Raw genomic sequence first — 24,009 nt, 5'->3', positions numbered from 1 at the left:
GTACCTACTAACGCATTCTATACTCAACACTCGTATACAATAACTTTGGACATTTGCAGAATTCCAAAACATAACAATCCTTTGTTATCACATGTTTAATACGAATTGGATGTTATGTATATGCAATGACAAATGAATGAAACGTAGCATTCAACAATCAGCAACATAGTTATAGTTGGTCAAACCAAATTGTCAGTAAATTTGACAACAAAAAAAAACTACACATCCTTTTCTTTTGGGTGCTAGTACTAGTGTAGACAAAGATAGTATGATTCTCTCTGTCTATGTTTGAAATAAGACAGTCCTTTGACAAACTATACGTGCTCGTAATATCGTTAGGTACGTAGCTACACTGCAGATCTTCAGGATCATAAATCATGATCTTAACACGATACTTAAGTTACACAGAAATGCGCATTGTACTCTTTTACCTACCTACTTGCTTAACTACTTATGTTTTGAAATGAGTCTGTTACCAACTCTTAAACATCTCAGACTTATCTATCTACAAATAAGTAGATAAGTAGGTATATTTTTAACGGCAAAAACTGTTTTCCTCAATTATATTTTTCGAGGACTCTTTTTTTTCTACTTTAACAGCTAGCGCAGCCGAGGATTGAACTCAAGATTTTTTTATCACCAGTACACCAGGCACATATGAAAGCTTCATACTTGACACTTGACTGGCGAGAAACTGCACAGGACTGGGATCAGTGGCGAGCTGGCGAGCAGTCGTATTGGAGTCCAAGACACACTTTGGGCTTCGGGTCGCTGCGCCAGAGGAGCAGGTAAGTAAGTAAGAAACCGATAACAATATAAATAAATGGCAGGTGCGTCATCTATGTATGCTCACCTACCTACGCTAGTTTTTGTAGGAGACTCCTATCAACGAATAAGATAATAATATGATGATCTAAACACATTTGTTCTAGGTAAGTACTTTAATTGTTTTAATCTGTCTGTTGCGCCCCGTAGGACAAAGCCACAGGTGGTTCTCTTCGTTGACGCGAAGTGTGCCGTCGCAGTCGAGAAAAAGGCAAAAGCATTCTGCGACTAGAAAGCCGCTAAAGAAACGTCGCTGATGGATGTGATATTAAGTACCTACCTTTATGAAACTCTCTCTCTGCCGCGATGCGCGGCAAGAAATAACAGCATCTGATGATGTGATAGATTCATCTATCTAGTTGACAAATTAATAGTTTAATCATTTAGTTATAATTGTTGCAATGTCATTCTTATTTCTCTTAAACATCACGTACAGGTGCTGGATGGTTAAAGGGACCTAGCTAATTGTTCAACGTTATTCAAGACAACAGTGGTAAAAAAACATTCGTAAACTGGATGCCAATAACAGCGAAACATGAATAATGTGAATAATTCGTTATTATGAAACAAACAAAATATTTGCATTAGTATTATCTACAAATTATCATTTGATAACGGCATTAAGAAGCTAAGTGACAAGCAAATCAAATTGATCCGAGCAAATGCTCGGATCAATTTGATTTGCTTAATAATCGAAGATTATGTTTAATAATCAAAACACTTATCTGACTTACCTCATACCTTACCTCCCATGGGTTGTCATTATAAGCGAACTTTACAATGTTGATCGCACGAATCAGTAAGCACAGCCAACATCAATGATACCTAGCCGTTAGAAAAACGCGTCATAAATGTACCTTTCATGATCGGTATAGGTATGTCTCTACAGTTCGCATTCCAAAGTACCTAATACCTGCCACGCTAATTATTTTCACCACTTCAGCTGGTAAAGGCCCTCTTGATTGTTCAAAAGCTGATGAGAAAGTTGCATTTTATCCAAATGTGTGGCAAAGCAATCAAATACAAATTTTGAGTTGGCTGGTAGAACTGACTTTTATATGATGATTTTGAATGATAAATATTTAACAACATTAATTTTGAATTGATGTGGTTTGATTTTGTTTGATATTTTACAATTAGCATTTCCTTGCGTTGGTGTGGTGAAAAACGTGTTTCACTCGGTGGCAAATTTAATTTAACCCTCGTGCCTTGAAACCCTCGCAACGCTCAAGATTCCGCTCAATATAGCACGAGAGGTTAAACAACTACTTTTCCCCCTTGTAAAACAAATAACTATGGGTACAACTAGACAATTATCTTTTTGTAAAGCTATTACATATTAGATATTTTGACGTGTAGTCCTATAAGAATATACTCTCTAATTATAAATAGTTTCCAAGGATCTCGCAGTCACGGTTCGCCCAAGAATTACTCGCGCTCGCCCATTAGAGAGCACGCATGCCTGCATGGCCTGTGCCACACTCACACGTGACAAATAACAGTGGAAGGAACAGCAAGTCATGTTTGGTCTAACGACTGTCCTTGTCAGTCCATCTTTATCAACTGAATGGACGGTAACTCCGGTACCTTAGTGACCTCCAGGAAGCATTTCTGAGGCGCGGGTCCATTTTATTTATTGATATTTATGACATGATCGTCATATCTATTCCCAGGATAAATAGTTATTGTGACAATCGGATTTTCGAGGAAGCATATCTATTTAATTCCTGCTTAATTGTTTACCTAAGGAAAAGAGATAAAGCTAATTTTAAGCGAATTATTTCAAAAGGTAATGGTTAACAGATGTGCACACGACAGTTTTGCGAGGCAATTTTTAGGGTTCCGTACCAAAAAGGTACAAAAGGAACCCTTGTGGTGCGACTCTTGTCCGTCTGTCTGTCACATTGCTAAATATCTCGAGAACTACTGAAGCTATCGATTTGAAATTTTGATTAATTATGGAAAATGCCCAATATAAAGAGGGGGCAAAAAGTCAAAATCTAGTTACTAGGTCGAGTGGGGTATCATTTGAAAGAGCTCGAATTGAGCATTACAAAACAATTTTTTATTTGTTTTTCATAGTGAAAAAAAATTACTTATGAAGGAAAATGTGAAAAAATACACCCCGCGCCCCCCCCCCCCCCCCCCCCTTTATCACCGAAGTTTACCAACGAAACTTTTTGAATTTTTTGCATAATAATAACATTATCATAAATATTACAGGAAAAATATAACAACACCTCTATCTTAAAAACTTTTTTTTATTATCAAAAAGCATTTTCTAATTTAATTTGCCATTTAAGCCCATTTGCGGGTGTTTGTTATACTTGAAATGTCTATGAAATTACACTAAAAATACGTTCTTTCAAATAAAACAAAAATTGTTGACATCGGTTCACATGATAAAGAATTAAGTATCCTTGAAAAACCAACATACAAAGGTCGCACAAATTAGTTAGCTAATAAAAAATAAAAAAGGAAAACTACATATAAAGTTCCTAAATCTATGCATGGCGTTATGGCCTGTTACTGTTATAGGCAGAGTAAAAAGGTCGTCCCACAATAATTAACCTGTTGATCGTTATAAATTGCTCGTAATACATATATATTATAATTATTGTTGTTACTAGTAATAATTTTGTGTTATATACAAAGTTTATATACTTAGTTATAAGTTTGTAAAAGCCACTAGATATATTATGTTAAGTAACTGAAATTAAATTATCTGTATTTGCTACACCCTATTCAGGGTCCATGTGACATAAGAAATATGTAAATACTACCCAAAAATGTACCATGGAAGCAAGAAATAAATGAATACTGACTGAATACAGTGAATACAGTAAAGTAAGTAATATAATAATATGTTATAAGGCTACCGCTTAATTAAGGCCGTTGGTAAGAATAGTTGTTATGGTCGTTATCTACTCGTTACGCTCTGGCTTGGTTGGAGGATGGAACTGATTTGTATGATGGCAAATAAGTAATAATTTAATGTATAAGTAAACTAGATTTAATCACAAAACTCGGCTACCTTTTACTACAAAATCACCGCGCGACTTCTTTACCAATCGCCGTTAGTTCCCGATTCGCCGGATTCAGTGGTAAGAGTAGACCTATAGCAGGACTCTCGATAAGTCGTTTCATTTTATCGTTTGAGCGTTTGCCAATGCTATTATGGTATAATGGTGTGCAAGATCGGGTTCGTAAGAACGATTACGGTTTATTGGTGGTCGCGATCAAAGAGTAAAGTTGAGTCGCGATGCAGACGATGTCACCTTATAGCGTTGTGATTGTATGTCATTTTATTCAGCCTTTATGATGTGATTGATGTGACTTTAGTGACTACACAGAAGTGATCTAACCGCACCACATTTTGCCGTGGCTTTTGTGCAAATATAGCTGTGCCTTAATTTGCAACAAATAAATAGACTAAGCTAAAGAGATACAACACAAATATTTCAGCAAATAGGACGACGTGTAAGATATGATTTTGATTTCGCAACCAGTACATAATAATGTTTATTTTCGCACCTTTTAGTATAGAGTCTGTGCGGAAAGAGAATCCACGACTCTTCTCTTTCCGAAGGCCTCTACAAACATTTGCTACATTTAAAATGAGACAAATTTTTCAATTCTTTATCTAAAGAGGGTTTTAAACAAATGCCACCTTCAGGGCGAGAAAGAGATATGGGGCCTCAGCCTCATAGTGGCTCTCTAAAAAACTACAACAGACTATCTTTCACTACTTCTAAGTTGAACAAGTTGAATGATGTCCTTGATCATATTATAAATAAGCCCAGCTTCTTCTGCTGAGGCTGGACAAGCCAGGATACTATTTATCGGCGGCAACTCGTTTGATAACTTTTTTATTCTATTGTGTTCATAAAGCTCGCTACACACTCGTGTGCGAATCGCGGCGCGAAGCCGCGAACGTTGGGTGTGGAGTGAGCGTCGCAGATCTACGAAATCGACTCCACGACTTCGCTCTGCGATTCGCGCACGAGTGTGGAGGGGCTTAAGAAGTTAAGACGCATGGCATACTGCGTCCGATTCGCACTAGGTCTATAGCCCGCTCCATACTACGCGTCGCGAAGCCGCGAACGCGAGTGTGGAGTCGATTTCGCTGATTAGCGAACTAGACTCCAGACTCGCGTTCGCGGCTTCGCGCACGAGTGTGGAGAGCCCTCATGGATTCGCACGTCGCTCCGATGTTCGAGCGAGACAACGCTATGCGCGTATTATAGCGACATGCGAATCGATCCAGTGTGCCATGCGCCTAAATCGCAACCGTCTGTAGAGCCCATCACTCTCACTCGTTTTGGAACATGCACTGCGTCTTTTGTATTGTCCTGTCACGTACCACCGGTATCGGTGTCATCCAAAGTGACATTTTATTGTGTTTTATTGCAGAGATTTTTGAACCAAGTATCGCTAATATATTATTCAATAATATGTCTCATTTCAAACTAATATCATCAACAAAAGCGTCTGACGTGATTCCCGTGAACAAATACAAGTCGGAAAAAACAGGGCTAACTGTAATTATAGCTGATGTTGAGGGGCCGGTGGTGAACGGATTTTTCTGTCTCGGTATATATTTGTTTCCATTTTCTTAAATCTGGGTATCTCTAGGGGTATTTGCTAAGATAAACTAATTTATTTATCTCAATTTATATTCTTATAGTAGACTTTCTACTTAAAATAGAAACAAATTAAAGTATTTTCTGTTATGAACTTAATTTGTTCTAATACTTCTAACAGTAAACTAATTAACTCTTTGTTACTTTGCAGCGACCGAAGCCCATGACGACGATGGATTGCCGCATACATTGGAACATCTTATTTTCCTAGGTTCAAACCGTTATCCGTATAAGGGTATTCTAGATTTGCTAGCTAATCGGTGTATGGCTCAAGGCACTAATGCTTGGACTGACACCGACCACACCTGCTACACTATTTACACAGCGGGGGACTGTGGGATGTTGACATTGTTACCAATATACTTGGACCACATTTTGAATCCTACACTATCAGATCAAGGTTTCCTAACTGAAGTACATCATGTGGATGGAGAAGGTGATGATGCAGGTGTTGTCTATTGTGAGATGCAGGGTCGAGAAAACACGGCAGACAGCAGGTATGTCGCAAACTATAAATATTTCAGTAAAGGCAACGACTAGTAAATATTCAAAATGGAGACCCTACATACAATATTGCATTCCTTTCCTTGTGTGCCTTTTTATTATTTTTCCAGTGAAGCTCTAAGGAATACCTACGACATTTCAAAAATCAAAAGATGTTTCCAAATTTGTGTGATGTTTTTTGTGTATTGTTATTATGTGTTTCAAATTTCAAAAGATGTTTTGTTGATAGTTGTTTATTCAAAGACGTTTCATTTAATTTACTTTTAGGTAAACGCTTGATTAATCGAAGGCACCATTCATCAAAATATCAACAATGGTTTAGGTTGGGTTAGAATTGCGTCCCTTGCAGATCTAAGCTGCTATCACAAAAGTAACCTAAACTAACCCACTTTTCTGGTAAATCATGTTGATATTTCGATGAATAGTGCCTTTGAACAAGCTTTCTTTTGAAATAATATTCTATGAAACCTCTTCAATGAAATAACTATTAACAAAACAGTTATCTAAAAAGCGTGGGTATTCCAGCTGTAATGTATATAAAATCTGTCACCTACTGCTATTTGTGATTCCTAAATTTAAACCAACTTTTCTGACTGCTATCATTATGCACAAGTGTACAATTAAATCATAATAAAAGCATTCTAGGCATGATAAGTAAGTAAATATTCTTTATTGCTCCAATAACAATACATTTTACATGTAAAATATGTAATCTCTACAACATTGATGATTTTAGTGACATTGTATGCCTGATGTAGTTAATGTTCTTTATTTAGTAGACTGGTAAGGGTAAATTTACCAATAGTTTAGTTCCTTAAACATTTGTAGTTACTTGGATATATCATTTTTTAGGTGTGAGTTGAAGCTGTTGAGAGCATCTTATCCCAATAGTGGGTACTCGGCTGAAACAGGCGGCATCACTAAGAATCTCAGAGAATCTACTAACAACACTAAAGTAAGAAAACCTTTTATTTGTATAACATTTACTGCATTGGGTCAATTTGATGTCAATTGGGTCAAATGTCTAATTAGGTTGAATAACGAATATGAATACGAATAGGTTAATTCTTTTTTAAATTAATCTTGTTAGTTCAATCAGAGAACTATTATAGCAGCAATGGCTACAAACTTGAAATTTTATTGTGATAACTGAAAATAGTTATTTTATTGCTTTTATAATTTATTGTGGATCTCTATGCAAAGTCAGAATTTTATTGTTATTATTAAGAGAGCAGAACTAAATGTATAATAAAATTGTATGATACTTTTAGTTTATCATGGTTGTTGACGACCATTCATTTACCTGTAAATCCTGCTGTATGGTGACAACAAAAACGTGACATTTATGAAAAATAAAAACTATAGTCTGTCAAGCCATTTACGTCAGTACAGTAGTAAAAAGCAGCAAATTTAAAAAAATGTTGACGCGTAGAGTTATCGTCCCATAAAAAAATTTAATTTCACGCCTTTTTCTACTGACAAAGTTGTTTGACAGGCTTTAACCAATAAGGCCCACTTCCACCATCCCACTAACCCATTAAACCATTAACCCAGTTTCAAATTATACTGTTAACCATGGTAACTCCAGGTTTATCCGGTTAACCCCGGGTTAGTGAATGGTGCAAGTGGCCCTAAGTATCCATATTGTTTAGAGTTCCGTACCCAAAGGGTAACAATGGGACCCTATTACTAAGACTCCGCTGTCCGTCTGTCTGTCTGTCACCGGCTGTATCTCATGAACCGTTACAGCCAGACAGTTGAAATTTTCACAGATGATGTATTTCTGTTGCCGCCATAACAACAAATACTAAAAAGTACCCCTAAAAAGGAACCTTTGGTGCGCGAGTCCGACTCGCACTTGGCCGGTTTTTTTATATAATTAAATTTTTTTTTATACTGTTCATACAATTTTTTCACATATGTTAGTTAGAACCTGGTGTCAATATGCTTAATTAATGAAATATTCAAACCTTTCCATTAATTTTAGGTAAGAGACTTCCACAAGAAATTCTACAGGCCAGAGAATTTGACAATCATCCTAACGGGGCAAATTAAGGCGGAAGATGTATTCAATGCACTGGCAACTGTGGAGGGTGACATCATTGCCAAGGTCAGTTGCAATTGGTCTCACTCACAAATTTATTTTGTCTACGAACTGTTAAGAAAATTCATCAAAAGTCATCTGACAAACAATTTAAAAGCTGACAGGGGTCTCATAATTTTGTCACTGTCACAAGCTACAAACTGGCACAGAAATCAAATACCTCCTCGCTTCCGTTACGTGCTTACATATGATTGACGACTAGTTGACGCCGAGCAAATGAGTTAGGACGACCCTGGTTTGATGCCAAGCTTTTTCGTGTGCTCGTACCTTATAGCTTTTTGCGACAAAATTATGTCAATTTCTGATGTTAAAAGTCATTATTAACTCACTACTCTTACTGTCAAATATTGTAATAAAATATTATGAATTAGTTTGCGTAATCAATATAAAACAATGTTATTTGTACAGCGCGAGAAGGAAGACTTGGAACCGTGGGTGAAGCCGTGGCAGACCATCCCCCCGCTGCCCAACTATGGCGAGTACAAAGAGCAGTGGCCTGCAGACACTGAAGATTGTGGACAGGTTTGATGATTGATATAACTTGAGAGGAACCTGTTCAAGAAATACTGTACAAATACTAGGAGGATATAAACAGACGGAGTAGCCATGAACAGTCATTCCCCTCTGTCGAAAATAGTCGGCCTATGGTCATACACAATGTATGGACTGACGTTTATCTGACATGGCTATTTTGACGTTACGTATACATTTGACGTTCCCCTTCCCCGCATAATTGGCAGACTTATTTGTAAAGCAAATTACAGACGTGGCGGCTCCGTTTGGTTATATCTTCCTAGTACAAATATTAACTTTGGTTCTATGGTCGTCATGGTTACAAATCATGACTTTAGATTTTAATTGTTATGATACTTATGATGTTTGCTTTTTTATTGTTACATTTATTGCTGTATATCTCTTACGGTGTATTCCTATTTGTCCCCGCCACAAGTTTACCGCTACCCTACATGAGGCGGAGACAAAGGGCAATGATTTATATGAAATGCCTATTCCCTTCTGTGCCCGGCGGGAACAAATGGAAATACACACAATTGATAGAATGTGATGTATATTGCGATAAGGACGAATAAACGATTGCTTGCCAACATAACGTACGGTAGCATACACGGATACACGTGAATCGTTTGTCATAATACCATGCGGACAACGTCAAGCATCAAAGAAACCGTTAGGTAAGTTTAACATGCTCCACTAAAATGTTGTTAACGCAATCGCCTACTTAACCGTTCTTTTAATATTTGTAGGTGTTATTCGGGTGGCGCGGGCCTACGCTAACAGCGCCGTCCGCCACGACGGAGCTGACAGCTTGTGCGGTGGCGCTGCGCTACCTGTGCGACACGGCCGCCGCGCCGCTGCAGCGCTGCCTCGTCGAGCGCGAGCACGCGAGGGCCGGCGACGTGAGTATCCTCTACTGTCTGTATAGTGCCACATGATGAGAGAAACCACATGATAAGTGGACAAAGGACCTTGTACAGTGGTGCCTTACATATAATAAAGGAAAGACTGGTCCACAAAAGTTTAGATGGTCGAATGATTTAAGAAGCAAGACAGAAGAAGAAACGGCAAAGGAAATAAATAAATGGAAAGCTATGGAGAAGGCCTACGTCAAAAGACGAGTTGAAGTTAAAGATGTTTAACCAAATTAATATATGCTATGTACTGCAAAACTTCAATAGTAAAGGCTATTTACATTACATTTACTGGATCTTATGAATGAATTTATTCATAAAGTGTCCATGAACTTTTGCAGCTCATGTACATTGCAGAATCGTCACATTCGAAACCCGATAAATATTCAGTTTTTAAATCTGATCTAAACCCAAATGCTAAATTGTTTACCCACTAAATCAATTCTAAATATTTTCACAGGTATCCTACAACCTAACAGAAAACATAGCCTCTTTGATCAAAATACAACTCGACAATGTCCCCATTGACAAGCTGGAATTAGCCCGGGACGAAGCGACCAAGTGCCTGCAGTGTGTCCGGGATGGGCGTGAACCATTCAACATGGAGCGCATGACCAGACTGTTGAAGAAACAGCTCAGGGAATGCTTTGCGGGGCTGGAATCCGATCCGCATCATGCAATTGCGTTTAGATGTATTGGGGACGCGCTTTACTCGCAGAATGAGCAAGACGTAAGTAGTTATTTGGGTATTTTTGTTTATAAAAGTAACTAAAGAAAGATCTGTAAGATTCTAGGTAAAGTTAGACCAAGCTAAGTTGGCAGCGATTTTGATAGCCTAGACGGTGTAAATGTTATCAAAATCGGGTTTGGGCTATCAAAATCGCTGCTAATTTAGCTTGGTCTAACTCTAGGTAACAAGGCTCTTAAATGGCAACCGCGAACTGGAAGACGCAGCCAAAGAAGACCCCCAACAACATGGAACAAAGATCTGGATAAGACCCCTACACCCCTAGATTAGTTAGATGAGGGCAGCAAACATTATATGTACTTTCCATATCAATGGGAACCTTATGACAACCGCATAAGGTTCATTTTGACATGTAAAATAGAAAGCTAAGTATAAAATCATGTTTGCTACCGTCCTAAGCGATAATGTTAAATTAACCCTACCCGTTTCAGTTCATATCGCGACTGAATCCTCAAGAAGCGCTACAAGAGCTCCTAAACGAAGGCGAGGAGTACTGGCGAGGCATTATGCAGAAATATTTCACCGACGAACTGGTCACCATCGTGGGCTCGCCCAGCATCAAGCTGCAAGACCAGTAAGTTTCATTACAGTTTTCCACTGCAAAGATGCCTACCTATACACAAATCAAATGGCAAGACCAAACCTAATCCCAATTATGAAGATAATAAAGTTTACGTATTTCTATACTTACCAGGAGGTATCCACTACAAATATTGTATAAAATCAACTAGATACCAAATAAATAATTTTGAATTTTTGTATTTTGAATTTTTGTATTGACAAATAATTTAATTTACCTTATTCGTTTTTAGAAGAAAGTCTGATTGCAGTTAAATGTGGGTTGTTGTATCAATGAGGTTGGCAACTGTCAAAGGTTTGCAGAGATGGCGCCATCATAGCTTGCCCCTTTTTCTATGAGATTTGGCTTAAAAGGCTGGCATCCAGGGCATTAAAAAAAAACAAAAATTTGACACAATTCTAGGGACTGACAGGGCAAGCTATGCTGGCGCCATCTGCTAGTTATTTCGACCGGCCAACCCCATTACTTAGCAATAATGTAGTTGTTAAATTACAAATCATTTTTTTTTAGGATGGCAGAAGAAGAAAAGAATAGAATAGAAGCTCAAAGAAAGCGACTTGGAGCAAGTGGACTCGCAACGAAAGGAAAGATTTTAGAGCAGGCGATTGAATTTAATGAGGTACACCATGCTATTAGTAATGATTGATAAAAAATAAACGGATAGAGAGATTAAGGGTCGGTTGCACCAAATTGTTTGTCATCGTTAAAGAGTTCGCTAAATTTTATTGTATGGAAAATGGAAAGTTTCATATAAAACCACGGCGGCGCACCGGGTGACGTTGATCAGTCTGTCAAGTGTGGATGGTGCAACTGGCACTAAGTCATCGGAATCACATTACACTACAACAATAGGGTATTTGACTACTAGTCAAATCAGTTTCTTTTTTGAACTGTCAAAAAGTTTTACCACTATGAAATTTATATGGACTTCCGGTTCGAGCGCCATCTTGATAGTTAGCATCGTGATTAATTACTTTGTTTTTTGCTCATTAATATTGTTTAAAGTGTAATATCGATAGCTTATTATACAGTAAACTAATGTGGTAGTGTGCAGTGAATGGAGAATTAATTTTGAAGCGCGTTTAACCACCATCTTAGAGTCAACGGCCGGTAGTCCACGTGCTTCTTGTAAAGTCTAGCTATCGATTTACAAGAGCTAACAAATCACCGTACACTGTCTTGTACACCCGTACAATTTTTGTCGTTTTTAAACCTCTTAATACCTTGATACTGGCGAAATAGTCCCACTGGGCTGAAGCCATAATTTTAAAAGAAGAAGAAGAAATTTATATGAAACACTAGCAAATGGCGTCACGGTTAAGTTACCTATAGTTAGAAATTGTGTCTAAAAATTACTTCGGTATACGTTCTATCAATGTTCTGGTGCTTTATTTCATGCATGCATTTTAAATGCAGTTAACATCCCTATAAATATGTAAACATTTCGATGTATACTTTCTTAAGTCTCCTTATTGTAGAACAACATTGCCGCTTTCTAGGCATCCACGGTTCATGGAATTTCGAAACAAAAAAGAAGTAGTCTTTATTTATCGTGACCGCGCAGCGCTCAGCAAAAGCACAGAATAAGTAATAGTATTATCATACAGAACGGCCACGCACCGCCCCGCCCCGATTCGAATTACCTCGCCCCGCGACAGCGGATTGACGGCCGTTTGCCGGCCGCTCGGTACTATTTTTAAGCAACTTACTCACACTATGACACAGTCACAAATAGAAACGCAAGTGATTTTTGATGTATAGCTTGTCCGCCCTGTGACAAAAGTATGAAATGAGAGTAACCGCTGTCTGCCCTTAGCGTCCGCCGCCCGCCGGCACGCTGGCCGCCGTGCCGGTCCCGCGCTGCGACGCGCTGCGCCGCCACGCGCTCGCCACGTGGAGCGCCGACCGCGCCGAGCCCTGCCCGCACATGGACCTGCAGCGGCTGCCCATGTACGCGAGAGTGCACAGCTTGAAGACCAACTTTGTTTATGTCAGTACCGAACCGAACTAATAGGTTTGTCTACGCATCTCTTAACGCATCGCTCGACCGTTTCGGTCGGTCCCCGTCTTTGGCGTGGTAGCTAAATTTAAAATGTTAAATGGCATGAAATTGGGGCACCGAAAACTAGCTGACGGGATTTTTTTGGAGGAATGACGACTGTCAAATTAAAAAGGAATTTCGCGGGAACTTGTTTCATGATGCGACCATATTATCTATCATCAAATTTCATTGCCTATGTTGGTTTTTTAACGTGCTTTTTAGGGTTCCGTACCCAAAGGGTATAAACGGGACCCTATTACTAAGACTCCGCTGCCGTCTGTCTGTCACTCATGCTATATCTCTGGCTATATCTCATGAACCATGCCAGCTAGACAGTTGAAATTTTCACAGATGATGTATTTCTGTTGCCGGTATAACAACAAATACTAAAAAAGTACGGAACCCTCATTGCGCGAGTCCGACTCGCACATGGCCGGTTTTTTTTTAACTATGGTAAATAACGAATTTAGTGACAATTAGCACCTAAAGCGATGACATCAAAAGATACAATGCTGGACGTATATTTACATCAAGGAGTGGATTCATTCCATATAACACAATGAAATTTAATTAAAATTGACTAAATTTAATTCCAGATAAACCTAATCCTCGACACGACAAAAGTTGATCAGAACACACGCAAATGGCTGCCACTCCAACTGAACGGGCTGGCCGAGTGCCCCGTGCGGCGCGGAGACGCCCTCGTGCCTCACGAAGAGGTCATATCCACCACGGAGCAGCTCACCGTCATGTTCACTCATGACATGGGATTTGGCAGGCCGGGCAACTTCTCTGTGGGGCAGTTTGGGAATTTCATACATATTGAAGTCAGGGTGAGTACAAATGTTAAAATATGCTCTGTGCGTTTGTAGCCCTCATACATACCTCGCCTTGCCTGGAAGAGATCGCTTTTTAGCAATAAGAACGCCTGTTGTTACCTAGCCATAAACTTGTATTTCGTTTTCTACCTATTTTTAACTTTATGGTGCACAATAAAGAATATGATGTACTTACTATCAAGTACTATGTAAGATAAAACAGAACCAATCATAATCATAACGGACGAAGGACATAGCTCAAAACAACAAGAGATAGATATCGTTGAGAACGCCACCACATACTACGACGTGACCGATGTGTGTGTTGATGTTAATATGTCCCATGTATTCAAATTTGTTAACCCATTTCTTCTATAGCTGTATGCCGTCCCTATTTTTGCCAATAAAATAAAAATTGAAATGATTTTGAATTTTTGTTTTTGTTTTTTTTAGTGTGAACCGGGAGATTACGAGAAAGTGGTGGACCATTTATACGAAGTATTGTATGCTGCTGAAATAACCAAGGAGAGGCTTTTGGTGTTCGCGCAGAGACTTATTAACGACGTCGCACAGGTACATTCCATATTATGTTTCAAAGTAATGAGTCGCTTGGCTGTCTTAGTAAAGTTGCCATCAGATATATCGCATCGGCGGCTTTAATTCTCTACAAATGTCTGAACACGCCTCTAATCCAGCCGTTAAAGTGTATTTTCAGCATAACTTTTTGTTTAACTTTAGGCGATGTGTGTGATGGCAAGAGTTCTAAGCAAGAGAATGTTTTTGTAAATTAGAATGTTGAATCAGATTCGCTAATACAGGTTCGCAGGAGCGGCCACAAGATGGTCTACGATCTCCTCCGGGACTCCGTATACAGCTCAGACAGCAACATCCACTGGTGCTCCGTACTCCGGCAACAGCAGTTCCTCAAGGACCTCATAGAAAACCTCAATGCGGGCGGCGACCGAGCGGAGACCGTTCTAAAGGAAGCTAGAGACTCGTTTAAGAAAATGACGGAGAATGTGTGGCTACATTTGGCGACGGACTTCGAGCGGTACCCGCTGAGCATTGAGCCATGGAAGAGGTTCCCTGAAGTTGGGAAAGCTCCGTGAGTAACGTTTAGATATTCTAATATTAAACGGATGATATAGGTTGATAAAGAGTTGTGCTGTTTAATCTTGTATTGCGCTATATTCATACATTCGCATATATTACTTACAGTACATATGGTGCTACTTTACTGCACTAGTGCGATAATTAGCACATTGCGTGACTATGTCGAAAATTTAAATGGCCATATCTACTGTAAAACGTCGTTACGATACATGTCTCCCTTCGGTCGTGTTTTTAATTTATGGCCACTCGTTGCCAATTTCCTATTTTTCGCACTCTTATCGTAACGTACTATTGTAACAGTGGATTGTAATGCAAGGGACTAAAATATAGTACGTCGAGGAGACGCGTCGAATTCAGATCGTAGGGAGGAATTAAAGTGCTCTCTTCAACGACCTACTACATTTTACTCCTCATAGAATTAGCAGAAAAACAAGAGAACGAAAACCAGTTTTGTTCCCTTTACACCATCGACATCACATTTTCGTAGAAATTGGACGTTTATGGTGACATCTCCACAATTTGTCATTACAAAGTGCGGGCAGAGCTAACTCGGTTCGACAGTTTAGTAAGATATGTATCGCTTGTTGCAACTTGCAGGCCGGCGCTGTACTGGGACGCGGAGCTGCTGAGCGGGCGGGGGGGCGGGTTCGTGGTGGGGGTGGGCGGCGTGGAGTCCTCGTTCCTGGCGGCGCTCAGCCCCGGCCCCGAGGGCCCGCAGCTCGACCACGCGGCGCCCCTGCTGGTCGCGCTCAACTACTTCACGCAGCTCGAGGTGCGACCGCTATTATGTTCCGATAGAGACAGACGTAGGAAAGCACTGAAACCGATGACCATTTCTTCCCGCAAGAGATATTAGATACTATTGGTATAGGAGCTCCTGTGTAAAAAAATGCGCATATTGTTATAATCATAATAATTATAATCATAATCATTTATTCATTTCTTGAATGCGGTACAATAAAGATGTAATCAGCACATCCTGCCTGAATAGGCATATAAATAATAAGTATTACCTATAACTATGACTAGATTCTTATAACCTATAAAGTTATAAGTTTAATTGCTTAAGATTCTACAGAAAACACTCGCCTTCAATGAAAATATTTACTCCCCACCTCTCGAACATTAACTTTTCTTGCTACCTTTTATGTTCCCCAAAGGTGGCCTTAGGGACTAGGTAATGCAATTAACGCAACCTCATTGAATTCGGGTTTGATAGAATCATCCGCCTGCATCTCTCACGACTACGGATGGCTGTTTAAAGAAAATATATACCGTCAACTGGGGTGAATAGCGACAAAACTTAAAATTACCTGGCAATTTCTTATAAAATGCCCACACAAACTGATTGAATTCGATTGAAAATAATAGTAGATTTTGTTACAATTTTTGTGGGTGTATTTTGGCAAATTGTCAGGTAAATCACATTTTAAGTATTGTCCGTATTCACCCCAGTTGACGGTATTTATTTATAATGTTTAGTAAACAGCGTATCGGTGTATTCGCTTGTTCAGGGCCCGATGTGGCGCCTGATCCGCGGCTGCGGGCTGTCGTACGGCTACGGCGTGCGGCCGGCCTTCGGCGAGGCGCGCATCGTGTTCTCGCTCTACCGCGCCACCAACGCCGTGCAGGCCTACACCAAGGCCAAGTCCATTGTGGTAACGCTATTTTTGTCCATTGTAGTAACGCTATTTTAGGACGTTTTTGCACTAGATAGTAGTAATGTCAAGTACGATAACACTGCGAAGACGATCTTATGACGATGACGGTGAGCCCGTTCTGCGGGACACCCGGCGGCGGGGCCCATGTCAGAATGGCCGAGTCGTAAAATACTAACCTTTATGTGGTTTCGGGATGTCGCAAACTTGTTGCTGTCCACATTAGTATCATCTTGTCATGACGACGAGCCCGTCCGGCGATTGATCTTGTTACGATACGCTTTCACCGTGGCGCAAGCTAAATGCTCAACCGCAAGACGAAGCTTAATTAAAAACAAAGATTCTTTGCTTTAACCTCGTAAGGCCCAATGTGCATTACAATGTACAACTAGTACAAATAACATTAAAAATTAAAATTACAACACATTCAATTCGAACCTTTCAAAAACTACCTACATAAAGTAGCATTTCTTCTATTTCATTGTTTTCTAAAACAAACGAAAGTCACCCTAATCTACCATACAAAAAGGTTCAAATTAAATAAAAATTGTGAAACTGTATGGTGGGCCTTACGACGATAAAAAAAAACGAATTATATGTTAAACTTGTCCTATATATTACAGGAAGAATATTTGGCGACGGGTAAATTCGACGAAGACTTATTCGAGTCCGCCAAGAGCACGGCGCTGTTCGACGTGGTGGAGAACGAAAAATGCACCGCCGACGTCGTGTCGCAGTCGCTGCTTAACTACTTTAAACAAGTCTCTGAAAACTACAACAGGTTGGTCTAACCACTAACCTCACTTATATAAAACCAAATAAAGACATCGTGGACCTTGTCGGCTGTAGCCGCGCGCGTCAGTTGACGTATTTGACGGTCAAAGAGTTGGATGAAATTGTTCAAGTTGGCGGATTTCTAGCTGTTATTGTAAATTGAGTCTTCTAGCGTTGATAGTCAAGTCGCTATTTGAGAGGATTGCTTAGTTACATCTCGGCCTAAAAGATATACTCGTATGCATTAAAGAGCGCGTCCAGATACGTTCCGTATGCTTCGAATGCGAATCCCTCGCGCACATACTAAGTAATGCACTCGGGCAGTAGGCGACCGTTTCGCACACAAGCACATTCGCGACGAATCCACTAGATCTGAATCTAAATTAATTGTTCAACAAGCCACCGGAATAGTTGATTGTTAACCAAGGGATGAAAGGCACTCATTGCCGCCGAGGTAGTTTGGCGCTCGAACGCAGTGAGAGCGTCAATAGTCCCGAGGCTGAAATGATGCCTTTCACCCGAGTTAAACACTACTTTCCACTTCGAATATAAGGAATATAAAATGCATGTGTTTTTTTAAACATGAAGTATAATTTTTATAGTATTTCCTTCAATAGGGAATATTACGCGAAACTGCGAAGGGGGCGCCACTACCACAATCTGAGGGTCTATCGCGAAACAAGAAATTTCGTTATCTAACATCTCATATTCGAGCGATAAAGAGGCAGATAGCGAAATTTCGGATTCGCTTTTCCCGGTAGGTCCTCTAAACAAACCGCCTTGATGCATCAATGTCATATTTTATTATCTCTGAAAACTTGCCAAAAACAGTACAGTATGTATAAGTTACTCTATAGTTTACCAAAAAGGCTAGTACTGCACTCTGGTGGCAGAACATTGCGGTAATATCCCCTATTAACAATTTAGGCAAAAGTATCGTTATTTATGGAATGGGGAGTTAATTATCAGAATGGAAATTGTATAACAAATCCATCTAACCCCAAATTTAAATTGCTTATCGTAAGCGTAAGCTTGTAGCGTAAAATGCTCTAGTGCAGAAACGTATCATTTTCTGTACACTTTTTAGGACAACAATGACCCTCTTTCAGAGCATGAGAAATGAAAAGTATCTTAAAGTACCACGTATTACCAAACAGCGCCGAAATGAATACAGCGATTTTTTTTTTACCATTTGTGTTTTTTACCATGTTCGTTATTCGTCTTCCAGGGACCTCGTGTGTGCCATCGCGGCGGTGACGCCAGCGACGGCGCGCGCGGCGGCGGCGCGCTGGCTGCCGAGCTTGTTCCACGCGGAGCAGACCAACACCTCTATCGTGTGCCATCCCAGCAAGGTCAAGGAGCTGCAAGCCGCTTTCGAGAAGTAACTCTTATTTGTACACACACACACTAAACAGGCACCCTATATGTCAATCCATCGCAGTTAACTTTTGTGTTGCAACACGGTATCATTAGGTAACTTACTGTTGCACAGAGTTGCTGCACAAAAGTTGACTTCCTACGGTGTGGATGCACCTTAAAGGCCGTTCTATCGGTTTACCGCAGTCACTATCACATTTTGATCGAATTTTGTCGATTTTTATTTATTTTAAAAACGTTACTTTACAATATCAAAATTCGAAAGCTATGAAATTACTATTTAAGTTAAGATTGTTTTTTCTTATTTTTTTGTTTATAGTATCACATAATAAATAACCGAGTAAAGTGATTAAAAGTCAGTTAGAAGTTACTTTGGGAATTAATTGTATCGAGCGAAGTGTCATAATTCGTGAATCGGAAGCTATGTTATTAAAGATAATACATATGTTTTGTAGCTTGATGTTTAATAATGTTGGCGTGTGTGTGACATTTTTGTGTGGCTAAAAGATGACAATTACACAATATTTTCTGCATTGAATGGTCAAAAAATCATAATGTCGCCTTTAAGCACTAACTAGCGATAACACCCAAATTATTCCGTTTGCATGTACATTTAAATTGCATGTGTTTTCAACAGCATATTTTATTTCAGGATCAATGTGAAACTCGATGCATTTGAATCAATGGAGGTCTCGCATTTCAACAAATGAGAAGCTAAATACGGACTGGTAACTACTGCGAACTGCCGCTATAACAATATCAAAGTCAAGTTATCGGCGAACTTTATCATGAGTAACTATCGCGGTTACCGAAGACAATATTTTATACAGGATTATTTTGTATTTTTTTTTTTATTATCAAACTAATCCAGAACAAAATATTGGACATTTATTCAGTATTTCTGCCGTCCAATCTTGCAATAATTTTCTTTCCTGCATTTGCATTACACCAGAGCGCAATTTTAATAATATAATAATTAACGCTAAATACCCACTAATTATAAGTGTAACATTTGTAGTAATCTAATAATTTGTTCCTTTTACTAGTATTTTTGGAAAGTTTGTCACTAGTCCCTCGTCGCCACTGTTCCATTCTATTGAAACTCTTGTCGTGTAATGTGATAACTAGTTGCATATTTTTCAGAAATGGACAATGTTTTCAATTATTGGTTGTGCCATTATAATAACGTTGAGCGAATAAAATATATCTTGCATTTTAACGATGAAGTTGTCATTTCAAAATAAAAGCTTATGTTTTTGTGATAATGATAAAGTTTAATCACCTTCATCTTAAAGCTATGTCTATACAAAAAAATATAACTTACATTTAGTCAGATATTTAGTGAACATCATTATAAATCATCTCACAACCGCTGCAACACCTCCAACATAGAATTCATACCCAACCATAGAATAATATCAACTTCAACATTAATGCAGTTATTTCATAATTCCATCATATTTAACAGAAATACATTGTATTCAAAACAAATGATAGCGTATAAGGAAAGATATCATTTTCTCCAAATATGTATACAATTCATAATTATAAACCTTTCTCGTGCTTTGTATGTCTGTATCTGTGAGCTTGTTGTCTTGTTCTTAATAACGAGACTAAATACATTTACACGTTTACAGAAAACATCACATTTATTTATTACCATCTACTATGCATTATGCGCCATTTAACTCTTATTTACATTTGTTTTTATTTGGACAAAGTCTTTCAATTTTAATACTGGTTAGTTGATCAACCATCGCCTGAAATGAGCTTATAGTATGAATGAGGTACCAAAATATACTGGTCCTTTAAGGATGTCATAAACTATTATTATAACATTTATAACCACTCATAGGCCACGCTAAACATATCCCAACCGTACAAGGTGAAATATCTATATTATTTATACGAATTACTCGAGTGAGTACTAGTTACAATTACAAGACATACAATTTCATATTTACAATTAGGCATAAATTTTAATAAGGAAATAAAATATTTTCTAAAATAATTCAAGATTACTAATTTTTATCTGCATATTCAAATGCATATTAAAGCACCAACATATGTACGAAAATACTTTTAGCATTGATACATACGCGTCATATGTAAAATAATGATATACGTGTAAGGTAATCTATAACATAGTAACAAGGCGATTCAAATCTTCAGAATTGGAAAACGCTACGGTATTTATTAGTACTGAAGTGCTCAACGTTCTTGCTTTGAAGAGAGATTTGGTAAACGTCATAATTACCTACGCGTAACAGTCTAAAATATTATATTAATTCACTATGGACATCTAGATACTCGACGAATATAATTATCCTAATTAGCTGAACACCTTAACTAAATACGTTAATAATATACGACTACGTAATAATAAAGAGGCGGCCCCATTTTCTTTACCTAACAACTGTTACACTTATCTGACGAATGTCCCATATAACTATGTACTTTTTGTACACTTTTCCGCTGCCTTGTCTGACACAGCGTCGATCGCAGTAAGATAGATGACTTACAGTACTGCATTTATTTAGTTAAACGTGTCAGGTAAACTTGCAATTTGTGATGTGAACTGAACTGTAATGTAAGTCACCTACTTTCAACTCTCCGCGTATCAGATAATAATCAATCGTAGCAGTTCAACTAACTCGGTGTACACAGAACTCTACCACCATGTTGTTCGTGCTAAGGCGGGATACCACCAGTGTGCGGCACAAGCATATTCTATACAAAAATGCTTGTGCCGTACACTGGTGGAATTCCGCCTTTAGAACACAGTGTAGTCCTCGCTCCTTAGTCACGGTTGGGGCTCTCTGTAGCGGAATGCTCTTAACAAACCGCCTTACATAGTTTTTTGGATCGCTTATACGCAAAAGGAATTATTGAAGCAATGACTCCTAGTCTAATATTAATCAGCCTCGCTTATATCATTACGACATTCGACACGCAGTCACGTAGGGCGGCACCAGTTATTAAAAAGATATTATGTGCCAACATTTACATCGAAAGTTAGTTACAACAATGACAACGGTCGTATATCGTAACGATTATAGCTTCGATTACACTAGTGAACAACTAAGCAATATATCAAAGGTAGACACAGTTAGTGCCGCCTTTCAATTTGTTCATTTCATTGCACAGTTTGTAAATATTTACTGTGTAATCGTGGTTACAAAGATTAGTTATCTTATTCGACGTACAAGGCGAGTTGTTTGGTCGTATTTAAGACGAAAGTGGAGGACCCGAAATCACCTTTTCATACAAACGTAATCCTCACTTTTCCTCTGGATATTAATTATATAGAAAATATATTAATACGGTTAGATGCATATCAACAAGCTATGCCCCTACGTTTGATTTTTTTTTTCGGGGTTTTGAATTATTATAAGTTAAGAGCATTTAAAAATTTCTATGAAATCTGTTTTTTGCTCCTAATTTTTACAATAATCAAAAAATCGAAAAAAGTCAACGTAGGGGCATAGCTATGGTTAATATACATCAAATTATGTAAAAATAATTTTTACAATGTCAATATCCAGAGAGGACATTGGGGACAACGTTTGTATGGAGAAGCGGTCGTCCCCTTTCCTCTTAATAGATAACTCTACTACCGCTGCGTTTTCGAATACATTTGGCATAACATAATTATGTCGTTAAGATACATAATGTAACTTAAAATGTTGCCTGGACCAGCCAGCGATTTAAATTCATGTGTAAATATAATATTTTAGGGTAATAAAACGACAGCAGAGTTATCATAGTCGATCTCAAATACCCTTCAGATAAAATTATAAAGAGGCGGTGAACGTAAAAAGAACATGGTCACTATGAGGTTCATAGCCTTCGGCGAGTTATAGAATGTGACGCGATCGGCGCACGTTTCGAGTACGCCAGTACGGGATCCGTCTCGGCCGGATCAATGGTCAGCTCCGGGCTGTGAGGGTACAGGGTACAGGTACACTGGGCACGTTACATGATGGAGTTGGCGTCGATGGGCGGCGCGTGGTGGCGCAGCGCCTCGCGGATGTAGCCGGCGATGCTGGCGTCGGCCACGAGGTGGAAGAAGTAGAGGTGCTCGAAGCTCTTGAGCGAGATGGAGCGCAGCGCCGGCAGCCGCAGCAGCAGCGCCGCGAACCGCCCCTCCTCCCCGCCCCGCGCCCGGCGGCAGTACTCGTCCAGGCACGAGAACATCTAAGGGAGGAACCACACACATGTACATACGATATTACCAAAGATAGATATAACTCCGTAATAGATGGATACAGTCTAAGGAAAAAACGTGCCTCGAAAATCACGAAAATTTGATTCTCGATCAGATGGCGCCACTAGTTTTGGCCTACACTCGTATAGAGGGCGTTGACTGTTTCGTTTGTTATTTATAATTTTAACGCATACCAGTGAAAGAACATGGGTCAAAATCATATAAAAATAATTAATGCAAATAAAAAAATCATTTATCCATATTTAAATACATTTTATCGTATTTTTATAAATATTTATTTTTAGTTTCAAAGTGTGTCGACAGATGGCAGTGAATTTACTGGGGTTACAAAATTTACTATGACAGTACCGCTCTAGTATAAGTTACTCTATGATATTACTCACCAACTTAAAAATAAATGGCGCGAAACTACAGTACCGGTCAAAAGTTTAAAGGCCCCTCCATACTCGTGCGCGAATGGGGGCGGGAAGCCTTGAACGCGAGTGTGGAAAATTATTGAAGAATTATTTGTACGTTTGGTATTTTCATTAAAGTTTTACCAACGATAGATATAACTCCGTGATAGATGAATACAGTCTAAGGAAGAAACGTGCCTCGAAAATCACGAAAATTTTATTCTCGATCAGATGGCGCCACTTCCTTTGGCCTACTCTCGTATAGGGGGCATTGACGGTTTCGTTTGTTATTTAACAATTTTAACGCATATCAGTGAAAGAACATGGGTCAAAATCATAAAAATAATTAATGCAAACAAAAAAAAATATTTATCCATATTTTAATACATTTTATCGTATTTTTATAAATCTTAATTTTTAGTTTTAAATTGTGTCGATAGATGGCAGTGAATTTACTTTGGTTACAAAATTTACTATGACAGTACCGCTCTATCCTAATATATCCTCTTTGGTTTTACTAATGAATACGATTTTTTAATAAAATTAGCATTTTGAAAAACATTGTCAACTTAAAAAGAAAAATGTTAGGAACGTGATTGTTTTTGACGTTTTTGATGTAAAGGTTAGATTTGAGCGATGAATGTGATGATTATTTTACCTTATTTCCTCGCATGTTTGGAAAAAAGTATTATAGGAATTCGTGGATTCGTCTTCTTTGTCGGACTCCGTTATAAAATTTTTATTTAAAATCTTTGCGTCCATATTCACACTTGG

General features: G+C 38.7%; 2 protein-coding genes across 7 annotated transcripts in view; one reads left to right on the top strand and one right to left on the bottom strand.

Moving 5' to 3' along the window:
* Positions 1–5,203: 5,203 nt before the first annotated feature.
* On the top strand, positions 5,204–19,831 carry LOC134740957 (uncharacterized protein C05D11.1-like). Its single transcript, XM_063673632.1, has 18 exons — positions 5,204–5,418; positions 5,620–5,965; positions 6,825–6,927; positions 7,960–8,082; positions 8,485–8,598; positions 9,339–9,491; positions 9,964–10,233; positions 10,683–10,825; positions 11,342–11,450; positions 12,648–12,821; positions 13,469–13,705; positions 14,144–14,263; positions 14,509–14,795; positions 15,401–15,575; positions 16,318–16,461; positions 17,085–17,242; positions 18,464–18,616; positions 19,265–19,831. Exons 1-18 carry the CDS (start codon positions 5,280–5,282, stop codon positions 19,320–19,322), a joined length of 3,006 nt encoding a protein of 1,001 aa, XP_063529702.1. The 5' UTR covers positions 5,204–5,279; the 3' UTR covers positions 19,323–19,831.
* Positions 19,832–21,738: 1,907 nt separating this feature from the next.
* Positions 21,739–24,009, bottom strand: part of LOC134740987 (protein ultraspiracle homolog) — a 59,388-nt gene continuing 57,117 nt past the window's right edge. For all 6 annotated transcript variants that reach the window (XM_063673702.1, XM_063673697.1, XM_063673701.1 and 3 more), the window contains one exon: positions 21,739–22,809. In XM_063673702.1, the coding sequence (XP_063529772.1) occupies positions 22,588–22,809 (222 nt within the window). In that variant the 3' untranslated portion in view covers positions 21,739–22,587. The remainder of the gene's footprint in view (positions 22,810–24,009) is intronic.

The sequence above is a fragment of the Cydia strobilella genome, chromosome 4, assembly GCF_947568885.1.
Source record: "Cydia strobilella chromosome 4, ilCydStro3.1, whole genome shotgun sequence".
Taxonomy (NCBI): domain Eukaryota; kingdom Metazoa; phylum Arthropoda; class Insecta; order Lepidoptera; family Tortricidae; genus Cydia; species Cydia strobilella.
The sequence above is the reverse complement of the archived record's forward strand: the minus strand, read 5'-3'. Positions and strand labels throughout refer to the sequence as shown.

What these genes read in the sequence shown, in the direction of transcription:
- LOC134740957 (XM_063673632.1), top strand. Translation starts at nt 5,280, where the DNA reads ATGTCTCATTTCAAACTAATATCATCAACAAAAGCGTCTGACGTGATT. An exon ending in TCATACATATTGAAGTCAGG is followed by an intron (nt 13,706 to 14,143) that starts GTGAGTACAAAT and finishes TGTTTTTTTTAG; the next exon opens with TGTGAACCGGGAGATTACGA. An exon ending in GTCTCTGAAAACTACAACAG is followed by an intron (nt 17,243 to 18,463) that starts GTTGGTCTAACC and finishes TTCGTCTTCCAG; the next exon opens with GGACCTCGTGTGTGCCATCG.